The sequence below is a fragment of the Amia ocellicauda genome, chromosome 4, assembly GCF_036373705.1.
Source record: "Amia ocellicauda isolate fAmiCal2 chromosome 4, fAmiCal2.hap1, whole genome shotgun sequence".
In the NCBI taxonomy this organism is placed as follows: Eukaryota; Metazoa; Chordata; class Actinopteri; order Amiiformes; family Amiidae; genus Amia; species Amia ocellicauda.
Genome location: NC_089853.1, coordinates 19367718 through 19389214, shown reverse-complemented (window position 1 = coordinate 19389214; position 21497 = coordinate 19367718). Strand labels below are relative to the sequence as shown.

Below are 21497 nucleotides of genomic sequence, written 5' to 3'. Positions count from 1 at the left end.
TACACTACAGAGGCACAGGGTGAGACATAGATTTACAGGCAAGATGTTTTTGAAATAAAACAAAAACAATAAAACAAAAAAAGTGTGGAAAACGAAGACAATCTGAACGCATCTGAAGAAGGGTAGGCCATAATTGAACAAATTATCTTGAATGAGGACATAATTAAGTGGTACAAAATGAAGGCTAAAAAGGCATAAAGGCTCCTTTGTCTTGTGTCCAGGAGACCTTGCACTATGGCATCATCACTGACATGGTGCAGCAGAGAGTGACTGACAACACCGGACCGAGCGAACAATTTAACTTGCCCGACTTAATGCTGACGTCGACACTGAGAGTGCTTTGGACACAGACACCGGGCCACACACACTCACTCTAACACAGCCCCGTCGAGGATCTTATACCCTTCACACCCACTCTTCTGCGCTCTTGTTTTTGTTGTTGTTTTTATTGCTTGCTGGTCCTTGTTGAGCCTTAATGCAATAAGGAGGCCCGCGCTTAACATCAAGAGGAGAGAAATAAAAACAGCTTTGTGCTTGATGGTCCAAATAAAAGAAATAATTCAAAATTAAATTAAATTAAATTGAATCAAATCATCTTAAATGACATTAAATTAAATAAAAAGTAAGACCGGGAGGACGGCTTGGATTCTGAGATGGCCATGCCTAGGAGTACGGCCCTGCCCTGGACTACACAAACACACACTGCATTGTAGTGCACTTACATGTACGCTACTGCACTTACATGTACGCTACTGTGTGAATGATACTATGCTGTACTGCAGTACACTATAAAATACTGCAGCGTTCCATACTGCATTTCACTATCCCACACTGTGCCGTACTGTATTGCATTGCACAATACAACACCACACTGTGTAGTAGTGTATTTTGCTGCACGGTTCTCTGCCGCATGGCCCTGCTTTCAATAAAGGCATGCCAGCAGCCAAAGACCGGAGCAACAACAGAAGACAAGAGCAAAAATGAATGAAAGACTAGATACACACATACATACATGCATGCCTACATAAAGAGTACAGTTCAGCCCTGGTTTTCATTTTCATGCTCTGCTGTGCTCTCATGAATAATGCAGTGTGCAGGCGCAGGGGCTCTGGAACCGGGCTGTATAACATCTCGACATGAAAGGCTCCCACTGCTGGACGAGCTTTAAACAGTGCCTCTCAGCGCTGCCCCTGCGGTGAGGGTGTGGCTCCCAGGGGCTGCAGGGCTGTGGACATGGGTCCTTCCCTGCCCCTTCTTCCGTCTCTCTCCTGCAGGACTATACTGAGCTCTCTTCCAGGTTGAGGCATCCGATTTGTGTTTGTTTGTATACATGTACGTATGTATGTTATTTAATTATTTTCCCGGTCTTCTACCCCCAATTTTTTTAATTACATTTGACAAAATGGTATCTTTAGTTATTGTTGATGTTTTCTTTTCTCCAACCAGTCAGCAGCTACCCCCTCCTTTCCACCCCTCCACCCTCACCTTCACTCTCTCTCTCACTCTCTCTGTCTTCCTGTCATTCTCCCTCCCTCTGGCTTTGCCTTGTCCCTCCAAGTGCAGGTTATAATATCTGCCTCTAAATCCCAGGAGAAAGGGAGACATTTACGCTCACCGCCGTCCTCTCTCCCTCTCTCTCTCTCTCCTTTCTGACAGCACTCTGAGAGAAACCCACCCCCCACAGTGACTGGCTTCTCCGAGTCCCCCCCCTGCACAAACAAGGAGTAATCAGAGCATACTGTACGCCTGGGCCGGCGAGTGACGAGAGAGCGGCCAATCACGCAGTGTTTGGGAATTGTGAGCTGGGCTTTAATGGTCAGAGAGAAATAGAGATGGGGGGGGGGGATTAAAAAAAAAAAAAAAAAACAGCTGCTAAGAACAAGATTACCTTGATTACAGCTATGAAATACGGGCTTAGGATGAAAAAGAAAAAGAGGGAGAATCCAACCTGGACGAGGTTGCAAATTGGAAAAGGGAATTAAATTGTTGCTGATAAAACGCCCAAGGCTCAACAGCCTGTCCTCCGCCCCTCCGCCCCTCCGCCCCTCCTGCAGCAGGGAGGGATTATCTCGCCCTGGGTCCGGACAGCATGAATCACTCTTTTGTTTAAGCATTGCTTAGTTACCTGCTATTGTTAATGCTTGTGTGCAGAGATGCTTAAAGTAATTTGATACTTTATAGCTCAGTAATTGGTTTTCCACTCTGGTTGTGATTTTGTATTATTATTATTATTATTATTTATTATTCCTACCTGTCAGATTATTATTATGTATACATTGGTACCTGCTAGTTCATTAAACCCTTCAACCATGACAGTGCGTCATCCTCCCTGCAGAGCCAGAGATGTCATCCTCACTAACACATGACTCCCACTAATTCGGACCCCTTTGATTTTACCACAGCACTGCAGACGATGCTCCCCGCTTGTTTACACGTCGAGGGGTCTCCCTCCACCGCCGCACAGTGTTGTTCTGTGGCAGCAGAGAGAGGCGAGGCCTGGGCTGTGGGCGGGTTCAATTCAATTGCCCTCCTGGAGGTAAATGAAGTGTGCAGCAAGCAGAGGCCGGTGACCATCTGGTCTCGTACAGCACATCAATTCTCTCATGGTATTACAGAGCTAATCAACAGCCTGCATTGCAGCCGGGGGCGAGTGGGCTGCCACTGTCCATCGCCTGGTTTTGCCCTTGATTCACACGCCGAACAAACGCAATAAGCTACACAAACACAGTAACTGTTTTAAATTTGTCTTTAAAGGGAGCTTTGCTGTGCAGCTTCCCCTTCGCTGGCTGTTGTCCACGCATGCCGGACAAACACATTAACAGCACCGAGTTAAAACTTGCCTGCCCTGGCATCAGGTGTTAATGTGTGAGTTCACACCTTGTGGCAAAGCGACTGGTCCTGAATGAAAAAGCAACAGCCTGTGTAAGAGAGAGAGAGAGAGAGAGAGAGAGAGATACAGGGCAAAGTGGGGATGTTCAATCTGGGGCCCAAGATTGAGATCTTTAATGAGTCCTTTCTCACTCTCTCTCTCTGAGTACTTGTGTAACCTTCACACTTTTCTGTTTTAGTCCTTCTCTGTTTGCCAGTTGTCTTTCATGATGCAGTGCAGTTTGGGTGAGCCTTGTGTCCCTGCTGTACCCTTTGTCCCCATGTAGAGAAAACAAATACAAAATAAAAATTAACAACTGCTGTGGTTTTTTTATCTTGGCTCGAAAAGTGTCAAATCCTTGTGCTGGGAGGAGTCCAAGGTCAGAACAGAGGGAGATGCCTTGCCCTCCCCCCAATTATAACACAGTGCATGAGTTGTGAAAAGTACTCAGAGGGACCACAACCTTTTACTACAGGGAACGAAAGCAGTATGTGATCTAAATTAAGACAAATGTCAGGTTTGCTTCTTAAATAGCGGCAGCAGCCTAGGAGATGGAGGGCAGGGGTGGCGGGGGGGTGAGTTAATATAAATGTTAGCAGTTTGCAATAATCCACTACCTACCTTGAGGAATCTGTCTGAGAACCTGCAGTGCCAGTGCAGCACCAACAAGTGACTCCACCGAGCAATGAAAAGCAGACATTGTTTGCTAACAAGTCTATTAATAAAACAATGAACCAGCGGAGGTATAAATAATTAACGTTCTGGTCAGTTTTAACCCAAGATGGGGGGAGGGGGGTTAAACTAATGCGGATTGCTGGGAGAAAATTAGATATCGAACACAAAATGAGAGTAGATCTATAGACCTTGGGGCTCGAGCAGCCAGCTCAGACAAGAGCAGGGTCTCAAGACTGGTAATGAAATTGGCCCTGGACTCTGCATTCGGAGGCAGATACGCCTCACTATCGACAGGGGAGCCCCTCCTTGCCTCAGCCATGATGGGCTCAATTAGTCCACTTGGGGGAAGGATGTATAATTGCAAATCCACGGTTCCTCCGGTCAATACAGGACTGATTAAACTGATGGCAATGTGGGCTCCCTAGGGGGCAGTATCTGGAGAGCTCAGAGGAGCAGGAGGAGGTGGGAGGAGGACAGGGAAAGGGGGGGAAGCAATCAAGGAGAGACTAGCACCTGAGTGGCCCGTTTCTGAGTGCAGGTTCCTGCTAGATTCACTTCAGAAATCCTCACTGGGATTAAAACGCTCTGCTCACTGACGAAATGGCCTTGATCTTGCAGCCCCACTGTCGGCGTTGTACTGTAGTCACTGCCCCCTGCTTCCCAAAGCGTGCTCCCGCCTGTACTCTCAAACCGCCAACAGTCTCAGAGGACCCACCTGCCACGCAGGGCGGTACGGCACCAGTGGACTTAATGACAGTGCAGCACGGTGCCGCACTTCACACCAATCACACACGTCTGCGCTTCCGAACAACAGAGGTCCCTGGGAAAAATAGAGTTCATCGCTCTCCTTGGGGAAGATGCTCGACCTTCCTCTGCCCTCTCACTGTCTCCCCGTCTCCTCTCCTCTGCGGGAGAAGATTGGGGGTTGAAAGAGAAGCGGCACAGGAATGCGCAGTGACACACATCACGCTTGCTGTTCATGTGTCTCTCTGGCATGGATGTTACAGGCAGCCAGACACAAAGGAGTTAGCTGAACCTGGCTGAACACATGGTACAGAAAAGTGTACTGGGGGAAAAAAACACACACACAAAAAAGCCCCATAAAACAAACAGCAGTCTGGTGTCTCCAGATGCAAAAGACAGTCAACTGCAGTGTACAAATGCACACATACAGCTCCAGGTCTTCCCACTGGATGAGTACGCTCCTCCCGGACTGATTGAGAACATAAGTGTCCTGACTGCTGTCCTAATGAGTAACCACAGCACAAAACACCAGGTAGATGGGCAAGGATAGCATATCTAGCTCCCCAGCTATAGCGCTCATGAAATGATGACCAAACCCAACCAATACCTCCTCCCAGCGCCCCTTCTCCTCATCCTGCACCCTGCTCTCTCACCTTGCACGACGAGCCTCCCCTGGGCAGTCCTGCGCACCCGCGTGCCCGGCTTGTTGGCGGCGCAGACATACACGCCAGAGTGCTGCACTGTCAGGTCGGAGATCATCAGGTTGCCCGTGCCCAGCACCTGGATGCCCTCCACGCCAATCGGACGACCATCTGCACAACCCAGGTCAGCATCAACATCAGGTCAGGGATTGGACACCGAGCATGTAACAGCAGAGGACAGGACAGAGGGGATAATTAGAACGTAATCAATTAAGCCAAGAGAGGACAGGACAGGCATCAAGACAAAATATTCTCAGGGTAAATTGTAGCACTAAGAATTTAAATAATAATAATAATGATAATGATAGTAATAATTAATATCCTGAAATTGAAATTGGGGGGGAATCTATCTAATAAATTAATCAATCAAAAATAAATGATAAGATCAAGAAGAAAATTCTCTCTACATACTCTCTGAATGTGAAATATAAATTATAAATATAAAGAAATATATATATATATATACACAAATAAAAGGGTAAATCAATAACAATAACAGTAGTGGACATGGTAGTCCAGCAGAGAACCTCTGGAGTGGAACAATGGGAGTCAGTTTCTCTCGGCCGAGCGGAGTGATGGAGCCGCCGCCAGCTGCTCCCGGACTGTGAGGGAAGATTCCTGTAGCCATGGTTTCAAAGCAAAGGGGTGTGTGTGTCTGTGTATATGTGTGTGCGTGTGTGTGTGTGTGTGTGCAAGCTAGCATGTGCACATGAACCCCCCCTCACCTCAATATTCCACCTCTCCCTCTCTCTCTCTCTCTCTCTCTCTCTCTCTCTCTCTCTCCTTCCATCCTCACAGTTTTATGTGGAAAGACGTATTTGCATTTTAAAGATCTCAACATGACAGCGAAAGTCTTTTACTCGTCTGAGTGCTCCATCATTTAGCAGACATCTGCCGTCCACATTTCTCAAACTGAGAGGTGTTAAAGACCAGCATGGGGAAATGGATGGCCTGCCTAAAACACACAGTGTATGGCTGGCTGCCATGGCAAAGCAATCTCGCCCAGGCAGCGAGAGGGACCATATGGATGGCTCCCCCTGTAGTACAACTAGCATCAGTGCTTTTCATAAACCCTTGCCCAGGCCTAGTATAAAATAAAATAAAATATAAATAGAATAAAATCCATATTTCAATTAATTTATTATTTTTCAATGTTTTCATTATTTTATTACATTTATGGGAGCTATACTGTACATACTTATTATGCATTATTATTATTTGTATAATAGTTAGTAGTAGTAGTAGTAGTAGCAGTACTATTCTTATTCTTAATTTCAGATATAAACCTAAGGAATACATACATTTCAGTCTGGGAGGGTTATTAAATGCTACATCACCCTATGGTCTAAAGATGAGTGATGTTAAACTGGAAAATATCCAAGTCAAAGCAAACTGTGAGGGTTCATTATTACAGTCTCTGAGATCAATACACAGATGGACCCAGAGGTTTGTCTTCTCACAGTGAGAAACTTTAAGTGCCAAGACTGGGCCTCCCACCATCAAGGCAGGGTCACGTGAGCATGTGAGGGGCAGGATGACTGATGCACTGCTGGGACACACTCCACGCAGCTTACAGGGAAGAGGGAAAGACATTCGCTCTGACAGAAACAGCAGCATCTCCCTGGTATCTGTGGCATATTTCCCAGAGCAATCTTATATTTTATAGCTCTAATCTAGTTAGGTATTGAAGGAAAAAATAAAGTGGGTTCTGTCAATTAGCAATGAATTAAGGGTCAATTCAATAATTAACTTGAAATCCTAGAAGAACATTACTGACACCCCTTGCCCAGGGAATGAGGGCTGGACACCTGCAAACTGGACACTAGCCAGATGCAAACCAGACACTAACTGCAGAAAGAGAGAGGAGTGGGGCCAGACAAACACAGTGCCACCGACGACTGAAAACAGAGAAAAACTTTCCCCATTACGGCAGCACTGCACTGCGTCTGAGAGCTTCCTTATACAGCTGACCCAGGGCTTCTTCCCCATAATCTAATACTCACACATCCCATTAGCATTAAATAGTGGCAGCAGCACACAGAGCAATATAAAGTATATCTTATTAGTGTGATGGGGCCGAGGACGAGGGGGGCTGTGGGAAATTAAAAGTTAATGTGATCCAATATTTTTGTATTTATTTTTTGAGAGGAACAATAGCAGACAAAGCGTTGCTGTCTGCTGCTGCTATTTCTTTGACTTTGTTGCATTCTGTACCGGACCTTACTCTACTGACATCTTGCTACGTCTGAGGCAGCTTACCCAGCCTGCTCCAGGACACGATGGGGCGCGGGTAGCCCGTGGCGACGCACTCCAATATGGCGGTCTGGTGAACTGTGAGGGTCAGATTCTCTGGGCCGACCAGAATCTTGGGCTCCTTGTAAACAGATGACTGTGAGCCTGCGAGAGAGAGAGAGAGAGAGAGAGATAGAGAGAGGGTGTCAATTCAGCTGGTGTACAGAGTACAGTACCAAATGAACAGGTGGGAGTGCAGGAGGCTGGTATGATTGACCACAGAGGGCCGGGGGTGTTCAGCGCTCACCGGAGACAGTGAGCCTCGCCTCAGTGCTGCGCTTGACGGCGGCGATGTTCTGGGCCACACAGCGGAAGATGCCGCTGTCCTCAGGCTGGATACCTGTGACCTGCAGCACACCTGTGGGCAGGAGGGTGTACCTGAGGACAGAAAGAGAGAGAGAGAGAGAGGGGGGGGGGTGTGTGTTATTGTGATCACACTCACACTGCGCAGAGAGTGAGGCAGAGAAAGAGAAAGCAGGGCAGAAAGAAATTGTTTCTGGGACACACTGGCACTGCAGGGTCATCTTGCAGAGAGAGAGAAACACCACAACAAATAGCATCTCAGCATCACTACAGGCCAGAGACAACAAGGGCCGCACCACAGCACGCCGGGACGGCTTTCAAAATGAGTTTTCTCACTGTTCTGTCTCCACAACATTCATAGGCTGTACCTCTCGTCCTCGGTGTCAACCGGCTCCCCATCTTTCTCCCAGCTGATGGTGGGCTCCGGCAGGCCGTGGACCTGGCACTGGAGACGCCCCACGCCCCCTTCCTCCACCAGCACTGACTGGGGCTGCACCTGGAACTCTGCCATCGCTGGGAGGAGAGAGAGAGAGAGAGAGAGAGAGAGAGAGAGAGAGAGAGAGAGAGAGAGAACAGGGTTAGACAAACATTGACAGTCTACAATTGTCACCCAACACCCCAGGACAGGACAAGACAGGACAGGACTCTATTTCTGATCACAACCCAGAGAGCAGGGATGGCCTTGTCAGCTGCGTTAACTACCCCCATCACAACTGAGGGAGGGGGGGGGCAAGTCTCCATGCTGAACACGGTTCAATTCTCAGTTGGGATGTTTTTGCAGGGGTAACTGAAGGCAGGTCCCTGATTTTGTACAAAACAAAACGCACAGCCACAGTCACGTTCCTCCTCCTAATTCACTCGACTCAAAATAAGCTGGTGGCAATTAGGCTACTGCGTTATCTGTTAATTATTCTGCAGCTGAGAGATTTCACTTGGCCGGAGAGGGGGAGAGGTAATAACATGCAGTACACTGAGAGCCATGTGTTGGGGTCTCCCCTTCACTGCCTGATCCAAAATCCTTCCTTCAGCTGGTAGGGAAGATGGGAAAGCAGCAGGAAAAGATCTGCCGCTTCCTATATCCTAGATCCTAAAAATGAATTTAAATTTCTATTTGGGCCCATGAAGAATCTTTGCTCTGGTGTGGTTTGTTTTGCCTATATTCATATATGTTGCACCCCATGTTGAGACTGCAAAGGGTTAATAACTGTGGCCACTCATTCGCAATGACACGGACAGGCAGGGAGATGCGTGTGAAATTCGGCTGCCAGCTCCTAATTAACTGCGCACTGAAAGGCACAGAGATAGACACATTAACCGAGCCCTTCTATAACCGAGCCGTCATTCAATGTGAAATGTCACGGTACAGAGTTTATGGGGGAAATGGTGGGAGACGGGAACAAAAATCATTAATTAATCCAAGAATAATAATTTAAAAAGAAATCATAAAAAAAGCAAAATCCATTCAATATTCTTTGCTTTTCTTAGTTTTGTTTTTTCACGTCCACCCCACCCAGCTCCCCCCCTCATTGGGCAGCATCAACCTCACAGAAAAAAATCAGGGATTATAATCAGAGGCTTTCTGCACTAACTCAAATTAGAGAGAAGCCTGTTTATTTTTTCAGCTCTCCCAGAATCTCCAAGATGAGTGCACTTATTTAAATGTCACCCATAATTAACTTGGACCCGGCCAGGCTAATCTCAACACTATTAGCATAACAAGAGGGATAAACCCTCTCTGTGTTGTGTAGTGCTGTTTGTGTGTGTGTGTATTTCTTCCACACACATATTTACTTAAGCTGAGCAAGAGGCTGCTGTCCTTGAGCTCCAAAAAAGGCAATGCGGCCAACTCAACACTACCTGAGACAGGGATTTGTGTTTGGATTTTTAGTCTCATCTACAGGAAGGACACGCACACACTTCTTGCACGGAAAACAAATATGGAGGAGAGCAGCAGCAAGCATTGCACTGTCTGTGACAATTTGCAAAAAAATCTAAAAACAAAAACAACAACAACAACAACAACAACAAAATAACTTAGTAAAGCTGCAGGAGAAAGAGAAAGATGTGTTTAAAATCCCCCTTGGCTTTGAAATATTCAAGCTATTACTGATTTCATTGTCATTTAATCACATGCTGTTAATTCTGAGGCTTTAATGATGAATGTAGAGCAATCTGACACAGCTTGAGACAAAGACTGCACATAAACGCGTTGTGCACAGAGCTCTGATTAAAATTTAAACAACCTGATTTAAAATTCCACCTGCTGGATAAAGTGCACTCCACTGCTTGTAGCTTTTAAAGAGTAAAATACAAACACACACACAAACACACACACACTCACACACTCAGAGTTGTGGTTCTGAAAAAGGATATAATTTGAAAAAGGATAGAAGAGATACAAAATAAATGTCATCAAAAGGTGCCCCCCCTTGCTCAGAGCTGCTTACTACTTGAAACAACTTGATATTATTGCTTTCCTGACAGCTAACTACAAAGCTCACCAGGCTCACAGAATTCCCTATTATCATATTTCTCCTCAAACAAAACTGATACATTTCTTACATCTTTCTCCGATCCTGTGTTCTGCCTTTTGATTCACATTTTTTTTTCTTTTTCCCTCCCCATCCTAAATTCCCAAACCCTCTATTTGCTGGGGCTATTTATCAGTCAGTCTGTCAGTCAGTGTGTCAGTCAGTCAGTGTGAGCTGTAAGCCTGGCCCAATTATCTCGCTCAGACAATTAGCCATGGCTCCACAGCGAGGTGCACTTTAAGAAGGGAGATGATTTAACAGTTTCAAATCCAACAGCCCTAATTGTTGAGAGTGTGCGGGAAATAAGAGAGGCGCAAAAGCAGCGAGTGAGACGGGAGCAATGTCCAGGAGAGAGACGCCCTCCCGCTCAGAGGACCAGCAGAGAGTGTCCACATAGAGAGCAGGACTTCTCAGCTTGACCTTTGACCTGTCAAAATGTGATGCACATGGTCTGTGGGAAGAAGGAATGTTGCTCACACACATTCATTCTCACACACACATGCACACACACACGCATGCACACACACACACACACACACACACACACACTCACTCACCACATAGCCTAGTGAAGCTTCCCTAAATGATTAACAGTTGTTAGGTAAATAATGAGAAAATCCTGTTAAATGCTAAAAATTGCATAGCAGATCCATTTTTCCACATTCTCAGTTTACGCAGTAGTGCGAAGTCTGATGGATTAAATCCTAACGATGTAGATGCAACAATTAATCAGTTTCTCTTATACACACTCAGAGGCAGTGTATCCATGGTGATGGGCATTTTTGAGCCACTAAATTGCAAAATATATATGTATATAAACAAACGCATTGTTTTCAAGTAAACAAAACCCAGTGATTAAACTGGTTCAGCATTCTGAATGTACATAAACATAACTGCTTTTTTCTTCCTCCTTCATTGAGAACAATGGTCTTTAAGAAATATCCCAGCCAGTGATGAGCATGACATGCACTGACCACGATTCTGGGCAGCTTGCAGGACGGCTTGTGGAACAAGAGCGATCTGAGGAAGACGATTCCTGAGGGGCTGGGAGGGGAAGGGGGTGCGTTAACACAGGACAGCAAGGATTCACCACCACAGAGCTTCTTCCTGCCCAGCCGTCAACGTTATGTGAGCCTCTCGCCCCTTAATACTCCCCTGTGTTTTCAGCCCAATCAGGGGAACAATTATAAGATTAAGAAACAAATAGGAGGCGGCCCCACGAGCCTCAGTGCGGGACGGCCAGCGCATTATTCATCAGAGCCGTGAGCGGAGAGCCAGCTGATACACAGATGGAGCAGCACAGCGAGCACGGAGGGGACTGAAGCTCCTCCACTCCAGCCTTCCTCTGGCCCAGGCAATTAGCCTACATCTGTTTCCAGCCCAGCCCCCTCCACCGCCCCACCTCCATCCCTCAGCCAGGCAGGCCAGCCCAGATGGACCAAGGCCATTAACATCCACTCATCAAACACCCCGACAGCACCAGCTCCTGCCTGCCACTAGGCCAGCAACACACACAGCCATATATATACACACACACATACACAGGTTTGGAGATATGCATGTCTAAGAAACAGAGACAGACACACACACACATACATACATTCTGCGGATTGTTAGGGAGTAGAAGTAATTTCGTTTTACTCTGTTTCTTCCTGGTAGATTTAATTTAATAATAATGCAATAATGTGCAGTCTGAAATGTCTGCAAAACATAAGTGTATAAAACGCAAGTGTTCCTTTAAGCAGGTCAGATCAAAGTGCTGGTGGTTGGTTCTGGTCTGACCAATCACCTGCTCTGCAGCTCAGCGCCCCTCCGGCAGCTGTGCCCCTGTTTAACCCGTGCAAATACCTCATGCGACACACAGAGAGGTAGAGTAGTCAGCCAGTGTAGGCGGTTGCAGGGTTAAGGAGCCTAGCAGCTTCGTCTTCGCAGGTCCCGGCACCACAGACTGAAATTCCTGTGTGAGAGCCTGGGGAGCAGAATCTGGGCTCCATGCATTTAAGGAAGCAGCCAGATGAAGCTCTTCTCTTAAAATTATCATCATCATTTCATTTCCCACATGACATTTGACATCATCCAGCACACACCCTCCACTGGGAGAAGAGGTGCTGCGAACAGTAACCATGAATAATGGAAGTGGCAGCTATAAATAATGCAGATATGATGCTATTTGAGTGTGGAAATTCACCCTTCAATGGGCTTTAAATAGCTATACTGCAATACAATCTGCAGTATGGAGACCCAAAAGATGCGTGTTTTATGCAGATGTGGAGGTTTCTCTCTCCAGCGATCATATTCATGAGGAATGGTGCATATCGATCTCATTAAGGTTCTCCGTACTTCACCAGCAGCTGAAGCTGGAATTACTCTCCTGTCTCTTTGATGCATTGGGTCATAAATGAAAAAACAGGGAAAAGAAGAGTAGAGAAATAGGAGGGTTGCTCTTCTGCGATTGATTTGGGCCATCAGTGAGGGTTTAGCCCACCAATCAAAGGCCTACAGGGCGAGTAAAGTAGCCAATCAGGATGGCAGATGGATCTGAACTGTGGGTCACTTTCTGTGGTGGCTAGGTAAGGAAATTAAAATGGAACAGATTAGGACAGAGATTGTTTCAGGGATTATATATTTTCCCAAGATTTCTCCTGGGATTATATATGCATAGAACTGGAGCTGAATAGTTTTGAACAGCATATATTTTTATTTTCACCAACACTACAACCAAGTGGTCAGGAGACGGGACAGGAGAATGATCTCGGGGAAAATAAATAGATACATAAATAATAATAACACGCTGGTCTCTGCTTAGCGAGACTACGATTTCATTTGGTCAGTTACTCTCTTAACTGGGTGAAATCTAAAACCAAATTGGACAGTAATCTAATCGACATAATATAATGTTCTACTCACTTGCTCTGTGCTGGCGAAACAGAGGGAACTGCAGCAATAAAGGCCAGCTTGGTGGACGGGCCACTTTTTGGTCAGAACCACATGCAGCTGCTCTGCCCCGGAAGAGAGCCCACTCCCCGATACACAGGCAACCCGAGTCCCATGTCAGTGTGGAGGGCATCACTCTTCCTCTCCATCACACATCAGGCCAGAGCAGCACACACACAGCGTCCCTACCATGAATCCTCCTAGTTATACTGACTGTATAACTAGTCAAAGCATTTAATCACTCAGCTTTTTGGTTTTATACCCATCCAGGATAATGTAGGACAGGACAGCACACCCCGGTTGGGATCATTTCATTTCACAGCAAAGAGAGAAGTTTAAAAAAAAAAAAAACACTGAAAGGGTGCAAGAGAAGTTCAGACCATAGGATCTGTGGAATAATGAAGGCTCTCCATTGCCAACATTGAATATGGGATGCAAAGCCCCACTTCTATGTGTGTATATAACTATCTATCTATCACTGGGTCTGCTCCAAGGAAGGAAAGCAGGTAATTAATGAACAAACATAAAGAAATTAGAGGCAGTGGAGAAGGGATGGGGAGGCATGTCACTCATTAAGCCATCTTCCTGTTGTGAACAGCAGCGTGCAGAACAAAGCACAAGCTTCTCTCATTGCTGTCCCAGGCTCTGAAGGAACGGGCCGATTCACCGAGAACAACGAGCCCCACAGATATATCTGTGCAAAGCAAATTTCAAAAGAGCCTTTCACAACAGATGCTGAAAATTAAGAGATTATTTAAATGATTGCTACCAGAAGGAGAGAGAGAGAGGGAGTGAGGGGGGGGAGGCAGGATTGGAGGGCGGTTGCATTCCATTTGAAATTAATTAGCACGTTTTAAAGGCATTAACGAGCAGCCACGAGGAGGGAGGGGGGCCGTGCGATAAAGACGAAACCTTGATTCATTAAAACCAAAACAACGAGAACAACAAAAAAAGCAAGAACCAAAAGTGGAAGTCTTGTCAAAGAACCTCTCCCCATGAAAAGGACCATTGCTGCATTAATTGCCAATTAATCTATCAAACCATCCAAGGGACAGCAGGTCCACTTCCTACTGACGAGGATAGCCCTTAGCCACCAAAGTGGAATAAAACCTCAACAGCCGAGTGGACCAGAGGAAACGCAGCCGCCTTCACTTCAGTCAGTAAAGCCAGAGGGAGCGCAAACTTTGCATGTTTCATACAAGCCTTTACCCTCGCAGAATCAGACACGAGGAAAAATTATACATTTCATCTCCAGCGGGGAACAGGATCTTTCAGTGTGCTGTGCTGAATGATCACTTGCATAGGGGTCAAGCTCAAGCCTGAACTCTTGTTATTAAGTGGAGCCTTCTCATTGAACGCGGCCGGGTTGCAGAGCAAGCGGATTCCTTGCAGAGAAGAACACGGGGGCCGGGGCTGTGAGCTAAAATCCATACATGAAACCTAAGCCTGTGCTTGGAAGTAAGTGCAATCTATAAAAGGCTGCATGTACACAAAGACAGGGAAATATCGCTGGTGAGCTTCACTGCATCTCCAGGAATCAAAATCTATTTCTATCCCTCCCAGAGCTGCTGGTGTTTTTATTGTTTTGTTTCTAGAGCAGACGACACAAGCTTTATTTCCCTCTCCCCTGACACCTGTGCTCAAGTGCCTCTCACCCTCTACAGGAGGGGATCTGGGATTGGGCACACATCATTAACATTTACTCTTCTAACAGGCACCAGGCTTTGATACACCTTCCCTGTCCTTCTGGAACTGAGGGCCTGAAGAATCCTGCTCTGATGCTAACCCACTGCCTCCCCCCTAACATGCACTCTATGCCAAACTTGCCCCTCATTAGGTGCTCTGGATGCACGATCCTGGGCTAGCTTTGGCGACTGATGGCCATACAACACGTGTCATTTCAAATCACTCTCTCTCTCTGTGACTGCTGTCCAGCGGGCAACAGGGCAAGGGGGAAAGGCTAGATATTGTTTCCAGATCTCGCATCAGTGCAGGAATCTCCCTCCTGCATTTATGCTCAACACAGAGAGGAGTGAGAGGAGCACAGCAGGTTCTCTCTGTGTTAGCCTGAGCCACGCACCCAGTGTTTCCCACTATAGATGTCTTTGATGATGAGGTACAATCTCCCCAACAGAAAATATTGTGACTGAATTTTCTGGGTTTTGGTAATGAAGTTACCAAGAACAGGAACACACTGCCTGTCAGAGCAGACAGGCCACAAGGTCTCGGTTTGCTGGTTATTTCAGCTGCAGCAACGAACAATTTGATTTAGTAACTGAGACTTTTGAGCAAGCCCATTGATGTCTGACGCTGGCTTTTAAAATGCCACAGCAGCCCCGCTGAGGGATCGGAGTCTGGCTTTGCTCTGTAACAGCTGGCCTGTTGGGCAGCTATGAGGGAAGGAGAACATCCCCCCCTCCCCCCAGCCGAGGCCCTTTGCTGGAGCTGCAGAGCAATTGACATGCTCTTGGTGTACTCCCCCAAAACGCATCCTGTTAAACCCTGTTACGCTGGACATTAATCTGACACGGTGACACAACAATCAGCAAAGGGTCTGCACTCACACCAGCCCGTCCCTGCAGCCTGGGCTCCTCCTCAGCACCACAGCACTTCCTTAACCCCCACACATGCACAGCACACACGCAGCACGCACAGCACTGAGCACATAGCACGCATGCAGCACGCACACAGAGCATACAGCACACAACACCATGACCCCGTAACACCTGACACTCAGCCCTACCCTGCCATCCAGATCCTCAGCCTACAAAAGCAATCTGCAGTTAATTTTCTCTCCTACAATGATCTACTTCCATAAAGAGTTTCATTTATTCAGGGGCTAGAGAGCAGCATAACTAATGTACCCTAAAATAGATTTCCCAATCATTGTCTATCTCATCTTGCAGCCGGAAGATAATTTCAAGAACTGATTGTTGGTGGAGAGAACATCCAGACTGCCATTATGCAGTTGCCCTGGGCAATATATGTAATTATATTACCAATAGCATTTCATACAATCAGGTGCTTTAGACTTTAAATTATAACATATGTGCCTTTTCTACCAATACATGATGCCATGCTCAAATGAGAAGGCACTGCTTCCTTGTGATTGAAATGGATTGGAATTACAGCTAGTTAGACTGGAATAGAATAATAAAAATAAGATAAAATAAATAAATACAATAAATTGGATTGCCACTTTTATTTTGTAATTATTCCATCCATCATCGCTTATTCACAAGGTGTATAATTCACATTCAATTCAAATTCAAATTCAAATATAACCTTCATCCGGCACTTTTCTCCCACCAGAAGAAACAAAAAGCACGAATCTCCTGTGCGATAAACTCCCTCTGTTTTGAATAACAAAGTCGACATTTGCGATCACAAATCTCCCTCAGCGAAGACCAATTACTTCCACCCCATTAGTGTGGAACTGTTGAGATCCATTCTCATGCACGGCAGATAAATCTGTCCTCGTCTGGTTTTGTTGCTGGTTTTCTTTTTCGTGCATTTGCTCTTCAAGTTCATCGACTTTAGCAGCAAACAGAGACATGAAACAAACCAACTAACATCGACCAGACTGATACAATTGCAGTGAGTGTAAGAAATTAAAACAACTGGGGGAAAAGGAAAAATAAAACCTTTCCTCCCCATAACCCCCATCCCAGCACTTTTGCTTTTGGTCTGTTGGTAAGGGATGAACTTGACTTTGGCTGTGAGAGTAGCCAGACACCCCCCCCCCCCCCCCCCCGCTATTGTGGAAAGTGGCAGTCAGGGCTGAATAGGAAGAATACTGCTACTCTCCTTAACAGTGAGTGATGGGCCCACATCTGGCAGGTCTCTCGCCAGTCAATGGAGCCAGGGCGGGGCTGGGCGGTTCGCTCACGCTCCAGTGCTTTTAAAGGGGCGACGCGCATTGGGGGCGCGACACCGCCGCCGCTTAAATCACACCGGCCAGACAAAGACGGCATTACGCACACCCCGCCAGCTCCAGCTCTGGGAGAGGGCGAAACCTCCGAGGGGTGTCTGCTCTCCGACAGGTGACTGCTGGGTCAGCCTGGGCCTGAACCAATACATACACAAACATGAATACACACAACATTCAATGCTCTTCAAGGCTCTATATATCTGGCGTGTTCCTTCACATTTTCTACCATGTGCAGTCATGTAACTGCAGGGCTCACCTCATGTCTGCAGGACAGGGGGAACATTGAAATGAAAAGATGTGAAATGGCATTTCCAGAGACTAATAGAGTATTTTATGTTTATCTGTTCCAGAATATACAAAAAGTAGGCATTCTGTTTGAACTGCTGTCGGCTTTGTTCTTATATTCCACTCTGTGTATGTGTGTGCGCATGTGTGCGTGTGTTTGGCAATTTCACATGGATTCATGGACCTGCTACATTAGAGAGAGAAAGCATTCCTCTTCTCCTGTGCTGATTCAATGTGCATCTGTGTTAATGGGATTCTACTACAGGGCGAGAGAGCTGCTATACTGATATGAGTCATCCTCGCAGTGTGCTGTCATTATTGCTGTATACTCCCCCCTGACCCAACTCCACTACTAAAAATTTTCAAAACAAAAAAAAACATTCTGAAACCAATTGCTGATCAGTTGGACTGAGCATTTCAGGGCTCGTCCTGGCCTGATCAATAATCACTGATACACTTCCTGAGACGATTCCACCTGGAGTGTGTTAATGTGCTCAGCTTTCTAGGAAATTGTTTTTCCTAGAGCAAAACATTACTGCAATATATCCCTGAGCTATGCTGAGCTCTCTCTCTATCTCACACATACATGAATATATACACTCACTCACACACAAACAAACACACACACCCACACTCACACACACTCACTCATTCACTCACTCATTCACTCACTCACTCACTCACTCTGCTCCTCGCTCAGTTGGCAGTAGTAAGGGTTTCTCTCTGCTAGGTAGCCAATTGGCAACAACTCAAGGAAAAGCTGAACTGCAGCCTTTCATCGTAAACTAGGCCAAAATGTGTGGTCACGTGTGGCAGGCAGAGATCTGTTTACTGGGGTGGTGAGAAAGCGCGAGAGATAGAGAGAGATACATAGAGGGAGAGAGAGAGAGGGGGAGAGGGAGAGATACAGAATTAAAAAGGGAGGGAGAGCGGAGGAACAGCGATTGCAAAGATAGGAGAGAGATACAAAGGGAAGAACCAAGACAGTGAGACAGTGACAGAGAGGGATGAATAGAAAGGAGTTATGGAGCGATGGGGAAAGAGAGAGTATGTGCAGGAATGAGAGAGGGAAAGTAGACACAAATAAGAGAAAGAGGAGGGGGGGACTGCTATAGAGGAGCTCTCCAGTGGCCCATACTGTATCTCACAGCGCACTGACCCACTGACGCCCGTTTGACACTGCAGCAATTATCACTCCCTTCAGACAGCAGCTCAAGCCTCGCTCTTCTCTCGAGCAGCCGGCTCTTGTGCAGTGCGTACAGCAGCCGCGGAAAAGCAATACATCTTAATATCGTTTCTACTTCACACGCCTGTCTTCACGAATGCGCTCAAATTAAGAAAACAAGCCTGAAGTATCAAGAAGACTGCCGTTCGCTGAGACAGGAACTCGCAATGCGCAGGGAGCCATGGGGGATATATTTCTGTGGCGTGAGGTTCGCAGAGGAGCAAAATCAATCAATCAATCAATTCACTGATCGATCACACACAAAATCTGGATCACGTTCACTATCAGAAGAAACCGATTGAGCTGTTTACTAGTTCAAATACCATTTCTTCCAATCACACATGAAACAAGTTCTTGCGAAAAATATAATAAATACTAACAATAATAATTTAAAAGGATGATAATATTAGGAATAGGAAGGAAGGAAAGAAAGAAAGGTCTGCTCTGAGAGATGCACTCTCTCCCGGACACATGGAGCTGCAGACAAAGGGCAGAGGCGCTCTGCTGCCCTGACAGGGTTGGTGGAAGGTGACGGAGGGCCCCACGTTGGCCCTCTCCTGTGGAGGCTGTCACAGTGATGGTGTCAGGACCTGCTCGCCTTGGCCTCGCACGCCAGCTGGCACTGGGGCAGCCACCTCTCGCAAAGCCCCCAAGCAGCCAGCTGACTGCAGCCACCAGGGAAATCATTCTCAGAGAACGGGCCCCCACCCTAATGCAAACACACACACACACACACATACACACACATACACACACACCGATAGCCACACATACACACACTAATCCATATGAATTAATGCTAATACACATCCCAGCAAGGGGTCTATATATCCATCTATACACACACATAAATATATCTATATATGTCTATACACACACACACACACACACACACACACACACACACAATTTTTTGTATCCCTTTTATTGAATTATACATTTTCTATTAGTATCACAAGCAGAATTTCATGCTTAGCTAAAGGGAGAGAAGTGGCAGAAATGACAATGTGTTTACAAGAAAGTGCTCACGTTTCGATGGTTTCAACACATTCACAAATAACTAATTACTGGGGTGTCCCTGGTGATGAAGCAAGCTGACATGACAGTCAACTGGTAATGATCGACCACAATTTCTTAATGAGCACAAACAACTTGCTAACGATAAAGAGCTTCACATACACAGAACTGACCAAAGCCAGGCAGTCATCTTAGATCTACCACAGCAACAGAAGGACCACTACAAATCTGCATTGTGCTTCTTAAAAATTGAGAAAAGAGAATAAGCTCACTGTAGTTAAGAGGTTTCATTCCATATCTTATAATAAAATGGCACAATTTAAGACTGTAATCTGTGAAAATAATAAAGGAACAGAGTTCTATTTTATTACTTTTATAATAGGAAGTTGACATATAAAAGCAGCCCAAAGGGCCCCCAGTCCTGCAGTCATTATACATTCTTTATATGATGAGCTAAAGGACAACATTTGACCCCTGACACATCAGCAAAACCACAAGAAGCCTTTATAAGCCCCTTCTAGACTGCAGATCTGACCAGACAAGTAGGTACAAGATTTAACAGCATCTGTAAAACCACTTATCCAACAGGCTGGAGTCCCTATCAGAAACAACTCACAGGGTTTCCATTAACCTACGTACACCAAGAAATGGTTATATTTTACGGTATAGTTTTTTGTTCGTTTTTTTCATTTTTCTGTTATATAGCCACAGCTGGCATTTTTCATCTACATTTTATTGGTCTTTATCTAACAGAGCAATCCCTCAACGTGGTGTCAGCCTAACAGGGCCAATTCAAAAAGCCATAATCATAAAAGTCAACCGACAGTGCCGGGAGGTTTGCCGGCCCCGGGTTCAAATCTTGCTTTCAGGTTCCTAGACGTGAGTGGCTCCATTGCCCAAACAAACCGACCACCACTCCGAACAGCCAGCGTCCTGCCCATATGTCCCGTGAGCAGGACAGTGAAATAAAATGCCCAGAAATAATTTCATGACGTCTACAGAGGTCACAGGGGTAGGAGGCAGCATTGCCATGTGCGCAAGTGTGGTGAGGAGGGGAACGCAATGAAAGTGGAAACGGGGAGGGCAGGAGCAGGGTCCTTCTCTTAGCGAAACCTCAGACAATAACCATCATTGGACAACACAGATCTCAGCTACCACACCAGATAGTGAAGATGGGCCTCCCCTTCCCCTGCACTGGAGACGGCCTCCTTCCACACACTCAGCATCACTCACACTGCCTGCTGCATTTTCATTGATGTCCCGGAGGCTCACAGCTCCAGATTTACTGTGCATAACTAATACCGATAAGCTGTCGTGATAAGGCAGCAATAGGAGGCAGCTAATGGGTCAATTCACCCGCAGACACTTCCTGCTTTTGTCTGACAAAGTGTAGAGTTTTGCTGAAAACCGATTCCCTGTTCTTGCCTTTTACTGCTCTGTCTCTTTCTTACAAAAGACGCAACTCCTTTAAGCAGAGGGAAGAGGAGTCCCTGTCTAACTAAGGATGGGCCATAGCGATTATCTGAGCCCTGGCCTGATTGGGTTAGGGCTGTTCTCCCATCAGCGTTACAGGCAATCTCCGTGGGGGAAGTCAGCCGTGCAGTGTGGGAAAGCGCAGGGGCGTGCATTGTAAAACTGTGGGAAGAGTAATAACACGGTAAAAGCAAACAAACAAACATCACAGATCTCCCCCCGGTTCAGGCAGAGGGGCACTGTACAGTCCTCACGCACTAAGCCGCACAGTGCACACAGGATGCTCCCCACAATAATGGCATGACATAATCGGGCAGAAAAACAGCAATCTCCAAAGAATCCCACTGCATTCCGACTGAGCGACTTCATCTAATTGGTTCGTGCAGAATTCCATTCCAGCCAGAGGCAGCCCGCTCCAAATACAAATCTGACTTCTAACCCCATCTATTTCAGGCACATTATCCCGACGTGAGAGAAAGACTATAATGAAAACCTAACAAGCGGTATCTCTCTCTCA

General features: G+C 46.3%; 1 protein-coding gene across 1 annotated transcript in view; it reads right to left on the bottom strand.

Moving 5' to 3' along the window:
- Positions 1 to 21497, bottom strand: part of igdcc3 (immunoglobulin superfamily, DCC subclass, member 3) — a 66221-nt gene that overhangs the window by 18672 nt on the left and 26052 nt on the right. The window contains exons 3-6 of the mRNA XM_066701254.1: positions 7953 to 8097; positions 7529 to 7659; positions 7249 to 7386; positions 4942 to 5100 (exon numbers count right to left, since the gene is read on the bottom strand). Coding sequence (XP_066557351.1) covers positions 4942 to 5100; positions 7249 to 7386; positions 7529 to 7659; positions 7953 to 8097 — 573 coding nt within the window. The remainder of the gene's footprint in view (positions 1 to 4941; positions 5101 to 7248; positions 7387 to 7528; positions 7660 to 7952; positions 8098 to 21497) is intronic.